Source organism: Engystomops pustulosus, chromosome 8 (assembly GCF_040894005.1).
Source record: "Engystomops pustulosus chromosome 8, aEngPut4.maternal, whole genome shotgun sequence".
NCBI lineage: Eukaryota > Metazoa > Chordata > Amphibia > Anura > Leptodactylidae > Engystomops > Engystomops pustulosus.
In genome coordinates this window covers 89521813-89542640 of record NC_092418.1, presented here as the reverse complement: position 1 = coordinate 89542640, position 20828 = coordinate 89521813, and the positions used below count along the sequence as shown (strand labels likewise).

The window sequence follows — 20828 nt, the reverse complement described above, 5'->3', positions numbered from 1 at the left end:
CAGCCTGGCAGGTCTCCAGCTGGTGTGTGCAAGATATATTGAGGGAGAGGCTGATGTATTGGCTTCTCCCTGGGGCAACCCCTGGTGTCTGTAAGAACTGTCCCTGGTTGATGGATGGGGAAGCCCATGGTTGTAAGCAGCCGTATCCAGGGATCAGACGGAGCCAATCAACTTACAGTTCTTTATTGAACAGCAGGCAATGTCCAAGCACAATAAGAGCAGATTCTTTATGTTGGGATGATCATGGTGAGTTGGTGCACGCAGCCTGATAGTAGATGCAGGCTGGGCGAATGCCGGTGGAACTGAGTCCAAGTGGTGAAACTTGCAGTTCTGGGCTTAAGTCTCAAGACTTGCCCTGTGTATCAGGCCTGATGCACTAGTAGTTCCTGGGATTGATAGCTGAGGCAGCACTGAGTGTGTGCTCCTCACTCCTCACTGAGACAAAACAGACAGGTCATTGGATAATTGCATACACCGGTCAACTGTTGCCTTTCCAGATACATTTGCACAATACCCAGGTTCTAGAACCTTCCTAGAGGGTTCGCGACCCCCCCTAACAACTTCTTACCTGGAGAGGGTGCTGTTCGCAACTACCAGCCTCCCTATGCATTGGCAGGGGTGTTGTAGATAGATAGATAGACAAGGAAGGATACTGGTTAGTCTGTTTGTGTACCTACAGATGATTAATTAGTGCAATATGTGCCTTTTAATCATTAATTCCAAAGATGTTATATAATATAAGCAGCTGATTAAATGGATGCATAAACTGTTGCTGTAGCTATGAAATATTCACTGGCTTTAATATTCAATAAGATATATCATTACTTTTGAACAAAAATGTGTTATATTGCTTTATAACAGAAAAGTCATTGATAGAAGATAAGTATAGAAGATTCTACAAAATCCCTGCTAGCACTCCATCCGCGATGTGTACCAACTCCATCCCAGTCCAGTGATGTAAAGTCTCCACATTGCCTGGGACTATCTTCCGGAAAATAACCACCTCCTCCAATACAGACCTGCAAGGGTTAAGGTGAGATTTAGCGCATTCACAGTCATGTATGCAATTCTTAGATACGACATGCAGGGACACACAGAAGCTCAGGTATCTAGTATATCAGAAAGCAGGAGGCTTGTCACTGTTAGTAATAACATAAATCATACACAAAAAAAATTTCTAATGAGTTTCATGTTTTTCAAGAGGCCTTAGCATATTATCATGATCGGTAATGGGGCATATTTACTAAGGATGGCGCTACCCACTGTTCACCTTTTTCAGGGATTACGTGGCTTGCACAGTAAGAGTTTGTGCCGGGATTTTGTGTTGCAGCTGCGCTGGCTTCCATGCGACACAAATTGGTGAGCGTGCCGTCGGCCGATCCTACTGAATCAGACTGAGCGCGGGATTTAATTTTCAAATTGTGTCGCAAGCACTTACATGCAGCACTAAAATAAAGGTGAACTCTGTCGGACCTGAGCGGGGCACATTTGGGTCACATTTACTTACCTGGTCCTGTCGCGATCCCCGATCCAAATGGTCCGACGAAGATGAAGGCCGACACGATTCACGTAGCTCGTGCGCCCGACTTCCTGCATCCGTCGCTTCCCCGCAGAAGTCCGCCAGAGTTCCCCTTCTTCTTCCCAGTGCTTGTAAGTGTGTATCTTGCGACACAATTTGAAATCTTAAATCCCCCTCATAGTCTGAATCCGTCGGTTGTCCGACGGCCCGCAAGCCCCCCCTCCCCCGATTACTGTCACGTGCAAGCCGGCGCCGATGCGCCAAAATCCCCTATTAAGTGCGCCGCAAAACGGAAATCGTGGCGAAACCCGAAGTAAATGCGCTCCGTGGACCATTAGTAAATTAGCTCCAATGTGTCTAAAAGTATGTTACACAAATAAGGTCTATAGAATTCTTTTTTTAAATGATTGATTATTTCCTAAAATTATTAGTGTATATACAGTATAGTGTAAGTAAATAGTCCCTGCATAAGATCAGTTTAAAGCACATAGAGCTATTCCATTTAATGACATGTGTAGATATGTTTGACAACTTACATGTTCTGTGTTACAAAAGTTTTCTTTCACTTTTATTCCGGCACATAGCGCTATTGCGGCCTTTTCATTGTTGAAAACTCGAAATTGGATAAATCCTGGCGTGAAGTAATCTGTGGATGAGGGTATACATGTTCCCATCAGAACCCCTACATTATACCGTGTCAAGGAATATCTGAGCAGGACTCAGTCAACAGTTCCTCCTTATACCCTAAGTACATCAGTGTATAGGCATAGAGTGACATGTGTTGTCCTTAGGCTCAAAAAACTACACCATTCTAATGTCACTTGTCATAGGACCAATTATCACCAAACAGCAGAGCAAACAAGCACAAAACAAGTATCACAGGTGCTCCTGCTACCCATGTTTTGGGTTGCAGGCGTACCTGTGCCCCCAGGACCCCCACTGGCTTACTCAATTGTCTTTGCTCCTGTTCCCATTCCAGCGGCTGTGCACGCATGTCCCCGTCTCCTAGGGTGCGCGCACCCCGGCTTCAGAGGATTTAAAGGGCCACCACACCGTTAACTGGCGTTGGCCATTTTCCAGTATCCCTTATAATCCAGCCTCTCCCTGCACACCCTGACGGATCTTGAGCCCTAGATAAAGCTTTGTTCCATGCCCTGTGCTGTTATTGTGATTTTACGCTGTGACCCCGGTTCCGTTCCTGACTACGCTCCTCTGCTGCCTGCCTTGACCTATTGGTACGTCCCCGACTCTGATCCCGAGCTGCCTGCCCTGACCTCCCCGACTACGTTCTGCTCAACGTCCTTGTACCTTGCCTTGGCCGCGGACAAAGTCGCACCTGTGGAATGACCTGGTGGTACCACGCCGCAGCAAGTCCAACCTGCTTTGCGGCGGCCTCTGGTGAGAAACCGGGTAACACTTTGTTTCCGGTCCTAGGTGTCAGCTTACATCATCGTCCACGGTGGTCCAGTGGGTCCGCTACCTCTGGTGCCTGACAACAAGTTGTTTACTTATTGGGACAAGCTGGGGCAAGCTGCTACCAAAAATGCTAACGGTAAGTCAAGTTTTGATAGTTTTGAAAAGAAAACTATTTGCACAGCACTGCTCGTCTGTTATTTAAACATGTTAATGACCATCATAGGTAGGAACTTCTGATGCGTTCAGGCAAAAAATTGCCCTTGATCTCAACCTATGTAGGCTAAGATTAAGGGCAATTGTTTGCCTAAAATGTCAGAAGTACCATTCTATAATGGTCATGGAAAAGTATTAATATGCATTAATAAAGTTATTGACTGGATTACGCTCGTGTTTTTTTTTAAGAATAGCCCCTGACCCAACCTCTTATTACTGTATCTAATCCCTGCACCACATTCATATTCTCATTCAAAATAAAAATCTTACTTTTCCCATTAGGGCCATACAGACTGGCTGTCTTCTCTTCTCCACCCTGATCATAAACCACTGGAACAGCCGGTCCATTGTTAGTGGAACATTTACCTGCATTATATCTTACAGGATACTTCTACAAGAAAGAAATAATTAATAATTAAGAAATAGACTATGAAGCCATAGTCTCTTCTCTTCCTTTAGCGTAATATTTTTATACAATGTGTGGCCCTATGTATGAAGACCAATCTCCAATGTTGCTTGAAGTTTGTGAACCCTTCAAAAAATTTTCTGTTTTTGTCTAAATCAAAAGTGGTGTGAAGAAGGAGAAGAATGCATGAGGAGACTGAGACACGGGTACACAGGCTGCTGCAGCTGACCCCCAGGACTCATCTTTAGCCAGGTAATGTGAAAAAAATTTAAGTATTGGCAGTACTCAGAATGCTAACAAAGGCATTTTTAAAATCAGCGTAGTGTGTGCTAAAGGGACCTTTCACCAGCTAAAAAATGACATATCTCCAGATATATCCAGTGCGTGCCAGGGGGCGAGTGCGGTTTACATTATATGTTAGTGCACCAGCGTGTGATAAATCCCCCCAATATGTGTTTGTGTATTTACAGTATGTTATATATATATAAATATATAATGCATGTTGTTTGAAGAGGATATATACATTGCATATATGGATGTGCACTGTGTGGGGTCGTGGTAATTGCAGTAGTCATAGTTAGTGGGTAGGGGGAACCTGTTTGGAATTTTACCCCGGGGCCCAGTGGACCCCTATATCCAGACAAGATTAGTAACTTGAAACTATTGGATCCTAGTACAAAATGTATTCCAGACCCCCTATCTATAAAATAGTATTTGTAGTAGCAATCTCTTCATATTTGCAACTAAGACATTTACACCCCATATTTCTAGTTACAGATTTTATAGAGGAAAGATTTATGGAGAGGCGCTCTCCATACATGCAGCAAATGCAGCCTTTTCATTACCCTATCCACAGCATTTTTGTGTCTGAAGAAGGTCCGCGACGGACAGAAATGTCACTGATAATCTGCTGTCTGAAAATGTATCAATTAAAAATAACCACTATGCATTGATACAGTGTGACTGGAATTTAATGGATCTGTACATAAAAAAGAATGTTTGACCCTTTCCAGAGCACCTATTTTACACCCAGACAAATGTGTTCAGCGAACTCATACAGCTTGGAGAATCGAGAAGTGGACATTTCAAAAAAGTTGCACGTTTTTGCACAACCACGGTAAAAATAAGCAATTGTTAGAGCAAATAAACTCCAGCCCTGAGCAGGTGTAGGCAAACGTTTAAACAGGCTTTAACATTTGGGGGGAGATCATTGCATGTATATTTTTGACTTGGGGGAGGGCGCTTTTATGAGCTTTGCCCTGTTGGGTAAAATACCTAGAAACTACCTTGGCATTGAATAACCTACCTAAACTGTAAATTATTTACTTTGCACAGTGTGCCTACCATTTCTAGGTGGCTTTGGCTGGTACTGTGTGCCTCGGGCTGGCACTGTGTGCAAAGAAGTCTCCACTCTCCTGGCACTCTGCCTGTGTGATAAACTTCTCCTCTTCTGTAATGGAGTCATCACACAGGCACAGCCATACACTGGGGGTGGGCAGACCTAGGGCAAAAGGGAGGTGCTGTGCCTACCTACAGATAGGAAGCGGAATGTGGGAGACAGCAGGAGGAAACTGATGCCGTCTTGTTGTCTCCTGGATTCACTGCAGCTCTGGAGCGGTGTGTCTCGGATCCTAAGACCATCAAAAATCTGTGTTTTCAGATGGTCTTAGGGCACCTAGTAATGCAATCGGCCCTCACAACAGTTGTAATATATTTTTATGCCAAAATAAATAAATTATCTAATGCACAATGTTCTACCTGGTGTGTAGTGAAGGTTATAAAGTAGCATCAACTTTGTTTACCTTTTCCATTTACCCATGAAACACATCATGACCCAAAATAAGATCCTTAAAGAATATGAAGTGTTTATTGCATACTGTCTGAATACATTTTCTGAAATATTGAATTTGTTTCTAGAATCCTGAGATACTAAGTGTAACCCAATGGAACCTGTATAAATATTAGGTACCTCATAAAGATGGAAGAGATTTCCTCCATTGGTGGAAAGGAAGCCATTTTCTGTCCGGTATCTTAGAAGAGATTTCTTCTTCCACAGGGAGAGGGGAGTTTTGTTCGGCACATGCCACAAAGCCATATTAGCTGCATGTATATCATAGTAACCTGGATTCTGAAGAAACAAATGTGTATAAGCTTTTACACATTTCTCAGTCCTGCTAAATTCTCAATGCAAATATTCCACAGCACTTCTGTTACGTGTATCTATGGCCCTAAGGAGAACCTGTCACCAGTGACACCCCCAAAGAAACACATTTAGAACCTTTTATATGTCTTTCATACACATTCAACTGATGCCTCTGTTCATTGGATTAAAGCCAGCATTGTTCTAAAAAAGACTTTTATTGATTCCTCTGTTCCAGTCATGGCGGTGGGGAGCTGTAGTATACAGTCATCCTAACCGATCTCCTCGGTCTCCTGACACTGCTAGCCGCTAAAGAGAATTCCTGAGAGTGGGGGAGCAGATGAGAGAGAAAGTGGCTTTGCCTCTGCTACATTATTAGTCACTCTTTCAGGAAGGGAGGGATGAGAGTGACGCTGGATTTGTGAAGAAAAATCAAATTGCTCCTCACTCCACCATCAGGAATTCTCTTCAGATAGCTTGACTGTATAATGCAGCTCCCCACCTCCATGACTGAGACAGAGATCATCAATAAAAGTCTTTTTAAAGAAGAATGGTTGTCCTATCCCCCTGATTAAATTCATTAGTGAAACATGTATAAAGACATCTAAAAGGTAGTGTTTGTGGTGTGTAAGTGGTCCCTGGTGACAGGTTCTCTTTAAAGAGATTTCCCATCATATAAATTCAGAATGTTTTACCAGTAAATGCAGTATCTGGTTGGAACCTAAACCGATCCTGATGATGAAGGGGTTGTTGCTCTAATTTAGTTCTGCACAGTGGAAATTGAAATGTAACCGATACAAAATCACTTTATAAGCCCTAGCTATAAGCTGCAATGCATTCTATGTACCTGTTTACATCTTTTGAAGTTACCTTGTAGTCATCACTTGTGGCTCCATCAGGGAGCCCAAATGTTGCATAGTTTGCCCAGTTTCCATCTCCTTCAGGAATATTCACATTGCTTCCCTGTTGACTAGACCAGCGATCTCCAGTTGTGCACTTCCCATTAAGGTTGTTTTCGTGAATACTTGCTACCAATGTCCAGCCTCCGCCATTGGTCGTCATGTCACAGAATGTTTGGTAGGAAATTCCATGCTCAGTAGTTAAGGTATAAATGCCATCTGTTACCACAAAGATCTATGTATCACTATTCATACATAACATTTTACTCATTACTTTCAGCCGCCAGTGTGGAGAAACTAGTAGTGGATGTGCTACACGGTGTAGCAGGCCAAAATAACCCTTACCCAAATTAAACCCAGGTATTACGTAGTTTGGCAGAAGCCAGAGTATACCCCATAAATTACCAGTCCTAGGCCAAACTATACCCCAGGGTATAAACTATACCTTCCACATCAGTGCCGAGACCCCCACAGATTGGAGATCGGTGATTTCCGTCAGCTTCATAGACATTAATGGAACAGAACGGTCATGAGCGCCCGTCTGCTCCATTAATCTGATGGAGCGACCCCTCATTTTCACGATCTGGGGGGCTCTCAGCACTAAACCCAATGATCAGCAAGTTAGGCCCTATCCTATGGATAGGGCCTAACTTTACTTTGCGGGAAAACCCCTTTAAGTCAGCTGTCCCACATACAAGCAAAGAATAACAAAAGTATATGAGATTTTTTCAAGTACTTTTTATGGAGTCTTCATTCTGATAATTTGAACCCAAACTCTATAATGTGCACAAGGTTTGGTAAATTTGGTGCTTTTTATAACAGGAACTATAAGAATTAATGACTTATTCATTATATGCCATAAATAGTTAGTGCCTGGAAAACACATTCTGAAATTTTGGTAATATTATGAAATGTTGAACTCGATAAATCTGGTGACACCGACTTTACAAATTTGCCAAATCTTAGCACAATTTTGCACAAAGTTGTAAAGCGGAGAATTGATAAACTCCCTTTCTCTAATACCGTAAGAAACAATATTCCTCCAGCGCATATATTTAACCGATATGAATAAAATAAATATAATATGACAACTTCTCGGACTCACCAATGGCGTTGTTGTCAAACTGACGGATGTCCTTGCAGCTCCTGTACTTGTAGTTGTACATATTGGTAGGGAGGAAGGAATATCCATTGACTTGGCTTGTTGCATCTTTGTCCCAGCATGCCAGGAGATTTAGAATCCTTTGCTTCTTCTGAAGATGGGAAATATTGTCTGATAAAATATGACATAACAGGAAGACATTATTATAATATATAAAGAAAAGTAACACCTAACTGGTGTTACCCATCATGGGATGTTTCTTGTGTGGCACCTTGATAATGAAACATCTTTTTATAGACCATCAGTTGAACCAAGTGATATTTTATACTAAGTGGTGAGATTGATTTCTAATTACTGATAGATTTCAGCTGGGGACTTTCCATGAATTTTTGTACCTGTTCTTTCTTCATGGGCTCATGGGATCCTGGGAGATTTTTTGTAATTTTCTATAACATTTTCTATGTTCAGTTTTCTGGTAACCGGACAAACCTTTCTCATGTTAAAAGGGCTATACCCATTTCAGAAAATGTATGTTATTGTTTATATGATGAAAAGTTATACAATTCTCCAATATACTTTCTGTATCAATTCCTCACGCTTTTCTAGATCTCTGCTTGCTGTCATCTTATAGAAAGCTTCTATGTTTCCTTCCAGTGGATAGCGATCTGACCATGGTCACACAGGTGCACGCCTCGTTATATCACACAGCTCTGATTACTCTCTGTGATATAATGAGCCATGCACCTGTGTGACCATGGTCGGATCGCCATCCACTTGAAGTAAACATAGAAGCTTTCTATAGAAGGACAGCAAGCAGAGATCTAGAAAAGCGTGAGGAATTGATACAGAAAGTATATTGGAAAATTGTGTAACTTTTCATCATACAAACAATAACATTAATTTGCTGTTATGGGAAAACCCCTTTAAGGGGTCCGCAGTGTCTGTTAAAAAATGTGTTATTTATGTCTCTGCTCTTATTTTTCTAGAAGTAATATACTGAGCTGACATCAGGAAAGAGCAAAGAATAAATGGAAAACCAGAAGCTCAATCTCATCTCCTGATACTTCACTTATGGGAAGCCCATGTGATAACCTCTGAGTCTGTCATCTCTTTTAGCTGCTGTGTCAGCATTTGATAATACAGCAAATCTAGTCATTTTATTAGAAAAAACACACATGTTCAATCAGTTGACTACAGGCAATATCTTCAATCACTGTCATCACAATCCTTACCATACAGCTCATGTTCACTCACCACAGGAATCAGAATGGCCCTTAGTAAATATTAGAACCAACACCAAAAATCTGCAGACCAGCATTTTTCTGGTAAGACATAAATAAATCCATAATACATTAGACAATACATAATACGGTACATACAGGTCACAGCATAATGTAATACTACATAATTTATTGTTAAACAATCTGTCTATATCCAGGGAAAGATTGATACTACTATGGTCCCTGGGCTGTGTTAAGATTATGGGCCCCATTTGTCTGAACATTTTAAATGATTTATTGTTTACTGCATAGATACAAGAATATGATATGGTACAAGAACAAGCTTACTAAATACAGAACCATGGATGCCATACAAGGACCAAGCTTTTACATATATACAGTACTGTAACAAAGATTGCTACATAGATACCGTACCAGGACCAAGCTTTCTCTCTATCAATATTATATGTACATTGGTGTGTATATATTTATATACAGTATATGTGTGTATGTGTGTATATATCTATATGTATACACTACTGGAAGATTATTACATAGATTACTACATTCATACAGCACCAGATCCAAGTTTACAACATATATACAGTACAAGAATCAAGCCTACTACATATTCAGTACCATATTCCAGCTTACTACATGGAATAATTTTCATTACTTAGCTACCTATATAAATACAGTACCAGAATCAAGCTTATGACATATGGGCAGTACCATAATTAAGCATACCACATAGATTAAGCATCAGAACTACATAAATATAGCACTGGAGTCCCAATATACTTCATAGATTCAGAATCAAACCTGCAGCTTGCTTCATAGATCCAGATGCATAATGCAAATACTATATGCATATGGTACAAGAACCAAGCTTACTACATAGGTACAATGACAGAATGAGGAAAAATGGGGAGAAGAGAGGGTGGGTGCAATATTAGGGGGAGTAGGGTGGGTGTCCAGAATCAATAAAAGGGAGCAGAGGGGGGCACAATGTGAGGGGGAGCAGAAAGGGGATCCACATCAGGAGATAAAAATATTTGGGAGGGTTTACAAAGCAAAGGGGAACAGAGAGGGAGTGCAACCTAGGAAGAGTGGGGCCCACACCCACTGCGGTTTACTGCTGTGCAGACCCTGGTTGCAGGTCCTTAGTTCTGTAACCCGTCATTTTAGTACTCAATACTGCCAATAAAGGCTTTTGTATCATATGTACTGGTATCTTTCAGACATTGGTACTAGAAGGAGCGAAAGGTGATAGAACCAATATTCATACTCAGCTATCTACATCAGTTTCATAGACAGTTAAATGGATCGGAAGCGCTCATGTGCAATATGTTCTCCTGATCCATGGGAGTCCCATCACTAAGACCCCCACCGATAGCAAGTTAGTTTGGTTTTCGTTATTCTCTTTCACTATGAAGGAGAATAACAGAAATCAAATACTTATGGTAAATGGAAGTGGTTCTATTTACAAACATTTGTGATAGACATCCATGTATAAAAGGGTCTCTTTTATCTTGCTTTCACATTAATACTGTAAAACATAATGCAAACTGCAATGTTAATTTTTTATATTATACCAGAAGCATGATGAAAGGGAACCTTTCATGCTTTCAAGTCTATTGTAAATGGTGGGGGGTGGGGCCACAAATTTCCAATTGCCATAAATATTGCCAAGGGCATAAGAGGGGCATTTTAATTGAAGAGAAAAGCTCTGTGCTCATAATTTTCTCTAAATACACAACCACATCTAATTGACTATAGCGGGATGCATAAGATTTCCTTGTGGGTATCTCTTAAGGTGGCGCCATTCTTGCCTCTATAAAATAATGGAAAGGGTTGACACAAATCTCCAAACATAAGAGCTATAACAACTCCAAAATTCACAGCTGATCCTAAACTTTAGGTACTATATAATATACAGGCAGTCCCCTAGTTAAGAACACACAACTTACAGACGACCCCTAGTTACAAATGGACCTCTAGTAATCGGTAATTCACTGGACTTTATTCCCAGGCTAAAATAAACAGCTGTAACAGTTATTAAATGTGTCTGTAATGAATCTTTTTGTTAATCCTGGTTCTTATGACAATCCAACATTTTTAAAATCCAATTGTCACAGATTCCAAAAAAAATTTGTCTGGAGTTACAATTATAAAATATACAGTTCCGACTGTGAGTTTCGCCAGGGGCTGAAGCCCCGGATGAAGCCACCTGGTGTAACTCGGAGTCGGGCTGTTAATGTCGACGTGCAACCACTATATTTTTATAAGGCCTTTTTATCTGAAGATTTTTGTGAGTACATGAAATAAAAGGAAAAGTTTTTTATGAAAAACCCTATTTCTCTTCCTTATCGGTGAATGGATTTGAAGTGTTCCCATTCCGGACCAGAGCGGAACCAACATTGGAGGAGTTGAGTTTCCGAGTTGGAAGACCGGACACACGCACCGCATTCCAGTAGGAGCCGCAGGATCCACGGGCACTTCGAGTTGAAAAGAACACTACACCAAGGGGGGATAACGCACAAATATGTGTTTGGAAATGGAGAGGTACTGTGTTTTTCCCTATTGACTGTTTTTAATAATACTTAAAGGGGTTATCCGGGTTTTAAAAATTTCTTATGGCCAGGCTGGGGAGGGCTATTTAAACATAATAAACATGTACTTACCTCCTCCGGTGCTGCCGATGTCCCACGTCCCTTCGATTCGTGCCCCTGTAAGCCACGCACAGGGAGCTTCCGGTCCATGCTGTGGCCGGCTCCTCCCATCCATCCCTATCTCTCAGCATTGTAAGCACTGGGAGATGGTGTCGGATGGGAGCTTCCGGCCCGCCAGAAGCTCCCTGTGCGCCCCTGTATACAAACCGGCGCACAGAGAAGACCGGCCATGGCGCGGAACATCGGTGGTGCCGGACAAGGTAAGTACATGTTTATTATTTTTAAAAAGCCCTCCACAGCCCAGCCATAAGTAATTTTTAAAACCCGGATAACCCCTTTAATACATATGGAGGACGTTGATGCAGAGGGACATTTGTATTCTTGTATTTCAAACATAAGATTAAGGCTACATTTATCCGATGTATGCCCGCCGTATCGTAGTACGTAGTACCGCGGGCATACATCGGCGCTGCGGAGAGGAGCAGGGGATGAGCACAGCTCACCCCGCCCCTCCCCATAGGAATATATGGCGCACGCCGCCGTATTCCATAGAAAGATAGTACATGTCCTATCTTTCTACGGGCTACAGAATAGTACGGTGCGGCACGTGTCATGGTGGTGGTGTCATGGTGTGGGGAATATTTTCTTGGCACTCTTTGGGCCCCTTGGTACCAATTGAGCATCGTTGCAACGCCACAGCCTACTTGAGTATTGTTGCTGACCATGTCCATCCCTTTATGAGCACAATGTACCCAACATCTGATGGCTACTTTCAGCAGGATAATGCACCATGTCATAAAGCTGGAATCATCTCAGACTGGTTTCTTGAACATGACAATGAGTTCACTGTACTCAAATGGCCTCCACAGTCACCAGATCTCAATCCAATAGAGCATCTTTGGGATGTGGTGGAACGGGAGATTCGCATCATGGATGTGCAGCCGACAAATCTGCGGCAACTGTGTGATGCCATCATGTCAATATGGACCAAAATCTCTGAGGAATGCTTCCAGCACCTTGTTGAATCTATGCCACGAAGAATTGAGGCAGTTCTGAAGGCAAAAGGGGGTCCAACCCGTTACTAGCATGGTGTACCTAATAAAGTGGCCGGTGAGTGTACGTCCCCCATACGTTCGTGTGAATGTAGTCTAATAGAGCATGAGAAAAATACATCCATATATTGGGTTCACATTTATATATTGTTAAAGGAAATCCACCATCGGAAGGACATGCACTTACATGCTGGTGTGTGCCCCCTTTGCTAGGATTTGCTTTTGGCTCCTTATGCCCTTGTTTTTATGACAAAAAAAAGCTTTAAAAATTATGTAAATGAACAGGAGGGGCTCCCGGCTTGATAAATACCTATGGAGCCTGGTTCCCTGAGGTTAATTTATAAAAATTTTAAAGCCTTTTTTTTGTAACATAATGGCATAAGAAGCTAAAAGAAGAGCAGATCCTTCCAGAGGAGGCATAATAATAATTATAATAATTCCTTTATTTATATAGCCCACACAAAGATTAGCTTTTCACATATCTTGCCAAATCGGTCCCTGTCCCCAATGGCACCTGCATGTAAGTGTGCTTGGTTTACAATCCTTCATCATGGTCTTAGATTTACTTTGACAAATTGACATCATGATGAGAAATATGTTGTATGTTTGCTTTGTTGAAAAAAAAGAATTTTTAAAAAATGTAATTATTGTAACCATATGGAAAGGAAGGGGTGAACATGGGGTAAGGCCCCAAAAGAAGCCATTACAGTGAAGCCTAGGCCAGACAAGCAAGCTCTTTGGTGAGTCTTGTATATATGAAAAAAAAAAGCAATCCTGTGTGTATATCACTTTGTGGAATTTCAATAAATACTTTTGTTGGATGATACAGTGTCCCATGTATTTTAAATCTATATTTATATCATATATTATATGTTTTATATTTTGTATTTTTTCTATCTGAAGTTATTGATCTAAGCTTTAGATTCTAATGAGACTTAAGGGAGAATGAAGCCTACACGTGTGAAGAAGTTGACTGACATCCTAATAAGGATCCATTCACATGATACAGCAACACAACTAAACCAGGAGCAATAATCCTGCAAGTCAAGTGGATAATCTCACGGCGTGGAACCTGTATAAATCTTCTGGGAAACAGTAATAGGGCTCCTTTATTTTGTGAATAGTCATTTATCATTAAATATGGTGAAACTCTTTAAAGTTCAATTGTAATTTCGGATGATATTGCTTGGGGGAGGGAGGGTTGTGAACATTTTTCTAATATATGTAATTAAGAAATTCTCCTTAGTTTGTGAAGAAACAGACTGCTAAGTTTTTCTTAGTTACACTGTTATTTCTATCTGTCTACAGGATTAAAGACAACTCTCTCCTCTCCTGTTGTTTACACAGCTGTGAGTGAGTGTTAGACCTTCCTGTTCTCTCCCTGGCTGTAGTATGCTATAAGCACTGTATACAAACATCAAACCGAAAGTAAAGGGGGGGTTAAACCTCCCTTCTCAGAGCTGTTTAACCAAACACAGAGAGATTAGATATAGGCTCATGCAGCCTCCATAGACAAACACTGTGCAGGCTGGAATACACATTTCTATGGGAGGGAGTGGCGTGATTTTTTTTTTTACAAACTAAGCAGAATTTGCTAATGAAGCATATTGGAAACATGTTCACCACATTCCCATACACACAATAGTAAAATGAAATGACGGTTATGCTTTAAAAGAGAAAAAAAAACATTGCTGTTTTTTGTATGTGTATAGTATTGCAACTCAGCCCAAATGTGTTCAAAATTGCTAAATTTAGCACTAAACACACAGAGGAAAACAATACAGGTGGTCCCCTACTTAAGGATCTCTCTGCCCACTGTGACCTCTGGTGAAGCTCTCTGGATGTTACTATAGTCCCAGACTGCAATGATCAGCTGTAAGGTGTCTGTAATTAACTTTATTGATATTCCTTGGTCCCATTACAGCAAAAAATTTTGAAACTACAATTGTCACTGGGGCAGTGCGAAAGAGCCCCAAATCTGGGAATGTCCGTCTCAATCTGGGATGGTTGGGAGGGTCTGATATTACAACATGTTCATATCGGTGATCTGCCCTTGAGGAAATGATCTGCCACTGCCTAGAATACGGGTTCCAAAAACAACTAAAAATATCTAATGGTTAAATAAAGGATTTCTTACCAGTGTCTTGTCTTCTGAGTCCCCCGGTGCTTTATATTGATCTGCAATGTCCTGTATATTAAAAGGTTTAGTCAAAAGATCAGGAAACAAATTTCCCACGTCACCTTCATGAGTTCGTGCAGGAATGTGCTGAGTTTTATATCTTAAAATACTTACATAACAAAATATACCGCCATCCGTTTCCTTTTCTCATGCACAGGCGATAAACAGTGGTAAACATTGTACATGGCGGGGATGTTGTGTAATAGAATTTTAGTAAAAACCTAAAAAAATTATGAAATATTGAATAAAAGGATTGCTTGAATGCAATAGGCCGGCTACTTTCCGTTGTTTTTTTTTTTGTGTGTTTTTTTTTAATTATTTGCCAAAAGAGGTACATGTGAATACCTAAACATTGTTACTATATATACCCCTTACTGACATGTGACATACTATTATGTCACATGTCTGCTGTGGGTGTATGGAGAGGGCTTACAGGCTGAGCCCTCTCTATATAAGGTGGGCCTTTGCTGCATATTGCAGCAAACACCCACCGGTAACACCCGCGGTCAGGTCACCTATGGGGTGTTAACCCTGTAAAGGCCTCCGGAAAGCTCCGGCGTGCAGATGCCGCCATTTGGATTCGATCGCTGCCCCCTGCAAAGTGATCGGGGGTCGACAATCAGTTGCCATGACAGCCTGGGGTCTTACAAAGACCCGAGACTGTATGGTTTTAACCTCCTCCTCAGAATGTATGATTTGCACATTGTAATAAATGATGCGGTAAATCCCTATATACTGCCATACAGTAGTATGGCAGTATATAGTAGGATCAATCAGGCAGCCTAGGGTTAAACTACCCTAGGGGGTCTATAAAATAGTAAAACTAAAAAAAAATTGTATTAAAAAAACCCTAAAAATTCTAATCACTCTGCTTTCCCTAGAACACATATAAATAAACAGTAAAAATCATAAACATGTTATGTATCGCTGCATCCCAAAATGTCCAATCTATCATAATAGAGTAACGTTTTTTTCCCCAATGTTTAACACTGTAACGGAAAATAGCGGCCAAAGTCGAAAATACCACTTTTTTTTGCCATTTTGAAAAATATAAAAAATTCTATAAAAAGTGATCAAAGGTCTGCACAATCCTAAAAATGGAAGCATTGAAAACGTCATCAAACATCGCAAAATATCACCACCCACAACTCCGTATACCGCAGTATGAAAAAATTATTAGCACCAGAAGATGGCAAAATGAAGAATGTAAGGTTATAATTTTTATAAATTTATGAAAATATTATAAAACCTATATAAATTTGGTATCCCTGTGATCGCACCGACCCAAAGAATAAAGTAGATGGGTCATTTGGGGCGCACATAGTGAAAGCTGTAAAATCAAAGCCCAGAAGAAAATGTTGCAAATGTGGTTTTTTTTACCATTTTCACTGCATTTGGAATTGTTTTCCTGCTTCCCAGTGCACGGCATGGAATATTAAATACCCTCACTGTAAAGTGCAATTTGTTACACAGAAAACAAGCTGTTACACAGTTCTGTACATGGAAAAATAAAAAAAGTTATAGATTTTTGAAGGTGTGGAGTAAAAATTGGAAACGCAAAAACAAAAAAGAGCCTGGGCGTTAAGGGGTTAAACATGACAATGACATGTATGAGGTCAACCAAAACAACTAGTTGCAGGCAAAAGACTTCTACTACGGACAGGGGCGTTGCTAGGTCAAAAGGATCTCCTTGGGTCAGCAGGACATCAGCCCCGCTGCCCGGGCATTCCTCCCCTCTCTCATATCACGATCCGTGTCCTTAGGACACAGATCATGATGAGAACGTTTGCACGCACTGCTTTCCTCTGCAGGTCCTAACTTCCAGGAGAAATTACAATATTACTAATACTAGGCTGCTGGACCTGTGATGATGTTATGATCACATGAACGGCAGGGGAAAGTGATACACAGAGCTGCATATGCGAGGTAAGGGTACATACACACGCGGCATGCTCTATCTTTTTGCGGTGTGCGGCCCGGATCGGTGCCATACATGTGTGGCACCGGATCCCGCTGTACCGCTATTGGCGTCTATGGGGACGTACATGCGGCCGCATATACGTCCCCGCAGACGCCCATGTGAATAATCCCTAAGGAGGTGAGGAGGAAACATAATAACAGCTAAGGGAAGGGGGAGAATATGGGGGTAACTGTGTGGGCACATTACTTACGGGGGGGGGGGCTGTGTGGGACATTACTTACTGGGGGTCTGTGTGGGCACATTACTTACGGGGGGGGACTGTGTTGGAACATTACTTACTGGGGGGCTGTGTGGGCACATTACTTATTAGGGGCTGTGTGAGCACATTACTTACTCGGGGGCTGTGTGGGACATTAGTTACTGGGGGGGCTGTTTAAGCACATTACTTACTGGGGGGGGGGGCTGTGTGGACACATTACTTACTGGGGGTCTGTGTGGGCACATTACTTACTGGGGGGGGGCTGTGTGGACACATTACTTACTGGGGGGTAACTGTGTGAGGCACATTACTTACTGGGGGGTAACTGTGCGGGCACATTACTTACTGGGGGTCCGTGTGGGCACATTACTTACTGGGGGCTTTGTGAGGCATATTACTTACTGGGGGGCTGTGAGGCATATTACTTACGGGGGGGTAACTGTGTGGGCACATTACTTACTGGGGGTCTGTGGGGGCACATTACTTACTGGGGGACTGTGAGGCACAATACATACTGGGGGGCTGTGTGAGGACATTACTTACTGGGAGGCTGTGTGAGGGACATTACTTACTGGGGGTCTGTGTGGGCACATTACTTACTGGGGGATTTGTGAGGCATATTACTTACTGGGGGGCTGTGTGGGCACATTACTTACTGGGGGGCTGTGTGGGCACATTACTTACTGGGGGGCTGTGAGGCATATTACTTACTGGGGGGTAACTGTGTGGGCACATTACTTACTGGGGGGCGGTGTGAGGACATTACTTACTGGGAGGCTTTGTGAGGGACATTACTTACTGGGAGGCTTTGTGAGGGACATTACTTACTGGGGGTCTGTGTGGGCACATTACTTACTGGGAGGCTGTGTGTGGGACATTACTTACTGGGGGGCTGTGTGAGGACATTACTTACTGGGGGGCTGTGTGAAGCATATTACTTACTGGGGGGCTGTGTGAGGCACATAACTTACTGGGGGGCTGTGTGAGGCATATTACTTACTGGGGGCTGTGTGAGGCATATTACTTACTGGGGGCTGTGTGAGGCATATTACTTACTGGGGGCTGTGTGAGGACATTTATCAAACTGGAGGAGATTTATCAAACTGCCTAACAGTAAGAATGTGCTTAGTTGCCCATGGCATCCAATGTCAGGTTCCCTTTAAAATATCCATGAGCACTGGTAAAATGAGAGCTCAGCTGTAATTGGTTGCCATGTGCAACTAAGCAAAGTCTTACTCTTAGGGAGCTTAATAAATCTCCCCCATTGTCCTGATGAAAAGGCCAAAACAGCAAATGATTGAGCTAATGATGCCTCGATAGAAGTTATCAGGCGAGTATGATGAAGTCACATTACCGACACCAACTCCCTGCAAATAGACAGGCTCCTTTTTTTTTTTAATTAAGATTTTTATTTATTTTCATAAATTATACCAAGTTTACAATACAATGTAAATAGACACGTTCTTAATAGGTTAAGCCGATCAATGCAGACAGTATTGCAGACATCCCGCGTTCACTACAATACAGTTTGTGCGGTGCAGGTGACATCTTCTGTAGGGATTTTCACTTTCCTTTTTCTCCTCAGTCTAGCCCAGACCCTCATGAAGACTTTTCCAGCTTCAACTTGCCAATGCAGAATGGGGAATATTTACTTACCCGGTCCTGCGGATCTCACGAAAGTGCATTGTCTGACCAGAACGCATTCTGCCGCAATTCACTAAGATTGTGCGCCCGATATCCTGCATGTGTCGCTTCCCCGCTCAGGTCGGACAGAGTTCACCTTCTTCCTGGTGCATGTAAGTGCATTGACTTGCGACACAATCTAAATGTTAAATCCCACAGTCACTCTCAATCAGTCGGATCGTCTGTCGGCACGCCCCCTGATTTCTGTTGCATGGAAGCCGGCACAGCTGCTCCAAAATCCGATCACGTGCGACACAATCCCAGCGCAAACCCCTGTTAAATACCTGTCACAGCCATGCAAATCCTGAAAACCGTGAACAGTCTGACGAAAATGCAATCCGCGACCCTTAGTAAATAAGCCCCAATATGTTTATTGGATTTGTTGTGATATCTTTAGCGCTTTACTTTTACAGCTTCTTTGCCATCATCCACCTAAACTGCAGGGTGGACACTATAATAGTTCCTACAATGAACACTTAACCATGGACATTGATACTTCCTCCCCAATGTAGTGGTGCCCCCTGAGTAAGACATCGGACGGCGACCAGTGGCATTTTGCTCTCTTTGGTCAGTAACGTGAGCTAGAATTGTACATATAACAGCCTGTGCACAATGTATCATACACAAGACTGAGCCTCACTGCACACATCTGGACCCGGTGATACCTGAATGAATCCTCACATGTAAGCACCAAGTCGCCATCTGCCAGCGTTATCCTTTGGGACAATCATCTCTTCCACATATATTCATTCCGTTGCACAAAGGTAAATGTAAAACTTCCATGAGATAAAACACATAGAAATAGTTGTTAGCAGTAACACAGCAGTAGTAGTCTACATAGTTATAGAAAACGCAGGGGAAGGACTGTTTCACACTGATGGTTGGTCTATAAATTACGGACCATGCAATGTGCGGTTTCATGGAATGACCTCACGTCTGGGAAAGGGATTCCTTGCATCATAGTGATATATGACACACAGAGTCCCTACAAGACAGCAGCACTGTTATCGTGATTCATGAACTGACCAGGGCAGCATGTGGGAGTCTGGGCACCACTTTACTATTGTCTATAGACTACAAATAAGTGAATGCTCTGAACTATCAAGAGTGGCATTACCCATACAAGAGGACACACAGTGGCATCTCCTAAACTCTAGGAAACAGCTGCTTCTCCAGAACTGGTTGTTAAAAAGTAAAAATGAAAAAAAAACCAAAACCTGCTGTTTTGGCTGGACTCCTTCCCAAATGCTTTAACACACAGGACAATCAACACAATTTTAAGCGAACCTCTCACCGGGGATGGCATTTTTATCTGGTGACAGGTTCCCGTGGCCTATGCTATGCCAGTTTTAAAAATTCCTTTGTCAGCATTCTGAAACTTTTCAGTACTTTATTTAACTTTATTTCACATTACCTGGCTCCCTGCCAGCAGCATGTGGTGAGTCCCAGAGGAGGGGGCAGCTGCAGCCTGTGTGAGTTTACTCTCCTCCCCACTTCCTGTCATGTGCATTGAGCAGTCAGGAGGGAGGGGGATGATGTAGAGTAGAGTAAGAATGCATGAGGAGACACAGGCTGCAGGTGCCCCTCCCCTGGGACTCACCACATGCTGCTGGAAGGGAGCCAGGTAATGTGAATTAAGCTTATATAAACTACTGAAATAAATGACAAAGGCATTTTTAAAATCAGCATAACATGGGCTATCAGAACCCATCACCAGCTAAAAATGACATTAATGGTGACAACGGCAGAGCAGGAAACAAGGAACTCCTTGCACTGCTTTAGGCAGCAGAGCTGTACTTATGCCCCTTCCTGCCCAACATACATTTGTTTGGGTAAAAATGTGAAATCCACCTCTGTTATATGAAAGAATTTAGAATTCAAGAGAAAACACCAGATTGATTGTCAGAGAAGATAACCATAACACGCGTCTCTGCTCCGGCACCTCCTCCCTGGCAGTAGAGAGGATTAGAATGGTCAGATACTGTGACTGATATCTCAGCAGCTATGGGGGCTAGAAAGAAAATTAGAAGTGCCACTGAATCTGTGTAGCGCCCCCTATAGAATGCTAGGTTTATCTTCAACTGTATGAGGTGGTGAAAGGTACTCTTTAATGGCATATTACTTTTGCAAATGCTGAGCAGACACCA

The 20828-nt window shown here is 42.2% G+C and overlaps 1 protein-coding gene across 1 annotated transcript; it reads right to left on the bottom strand.

Moving 5' to 3' along the window:
* Positions 1–506: 506 nt before the first annotated feature.
* On the bottom strand, positions 507–14888 carry LOC140074762 (intelectin-1-like). Its single transcript, XM_072119922.1, has 8 exons — positions 14777–14888; positions 8950–9017; positions 7699–7866; positions 6565–6812; positions 5524–5682; positions 3419–3539; positions 2056–2165; positions 507–1019 (listed from the first exon to the last, which is right to left on the bottom strand). Exons 2-8 carry the CDS (start codon positions 9011–9013, stop codon positions 867–869), a joined length of 1023 nt encoding a protein of 340 aa, XP_071976023.1. The 5' UTR covers positions 9014–9017; positions 14777–14888; the 3' UTR covers positions 507–866.
* Positions 14889–20828: the final 5940 nt, after the last annotated feature.

Coding starts and splice junctions, on each gene's coding strand:
- LOC140074762 (XM_072119922.1), bottom strand. CDS start 9,013: ATGCTGGTCTGCAGATTTTTGGTGTTGGTTCTAATATTTACTAAGGGC. Junction 5,683..6,564: donor CCACAAGTGATGACTACAAG/GTAACTTCAAAA, acceptor TTGTTTCTTCAG/AATCCAGGTTACTATGATAT. Junction 3,540..5,523: donor ATCTCTTCCATCTTTATGAG/GTACCTAATATT, acceptor TCTTTCTTGTAG/AAGTATCCTGTAAGATATAA.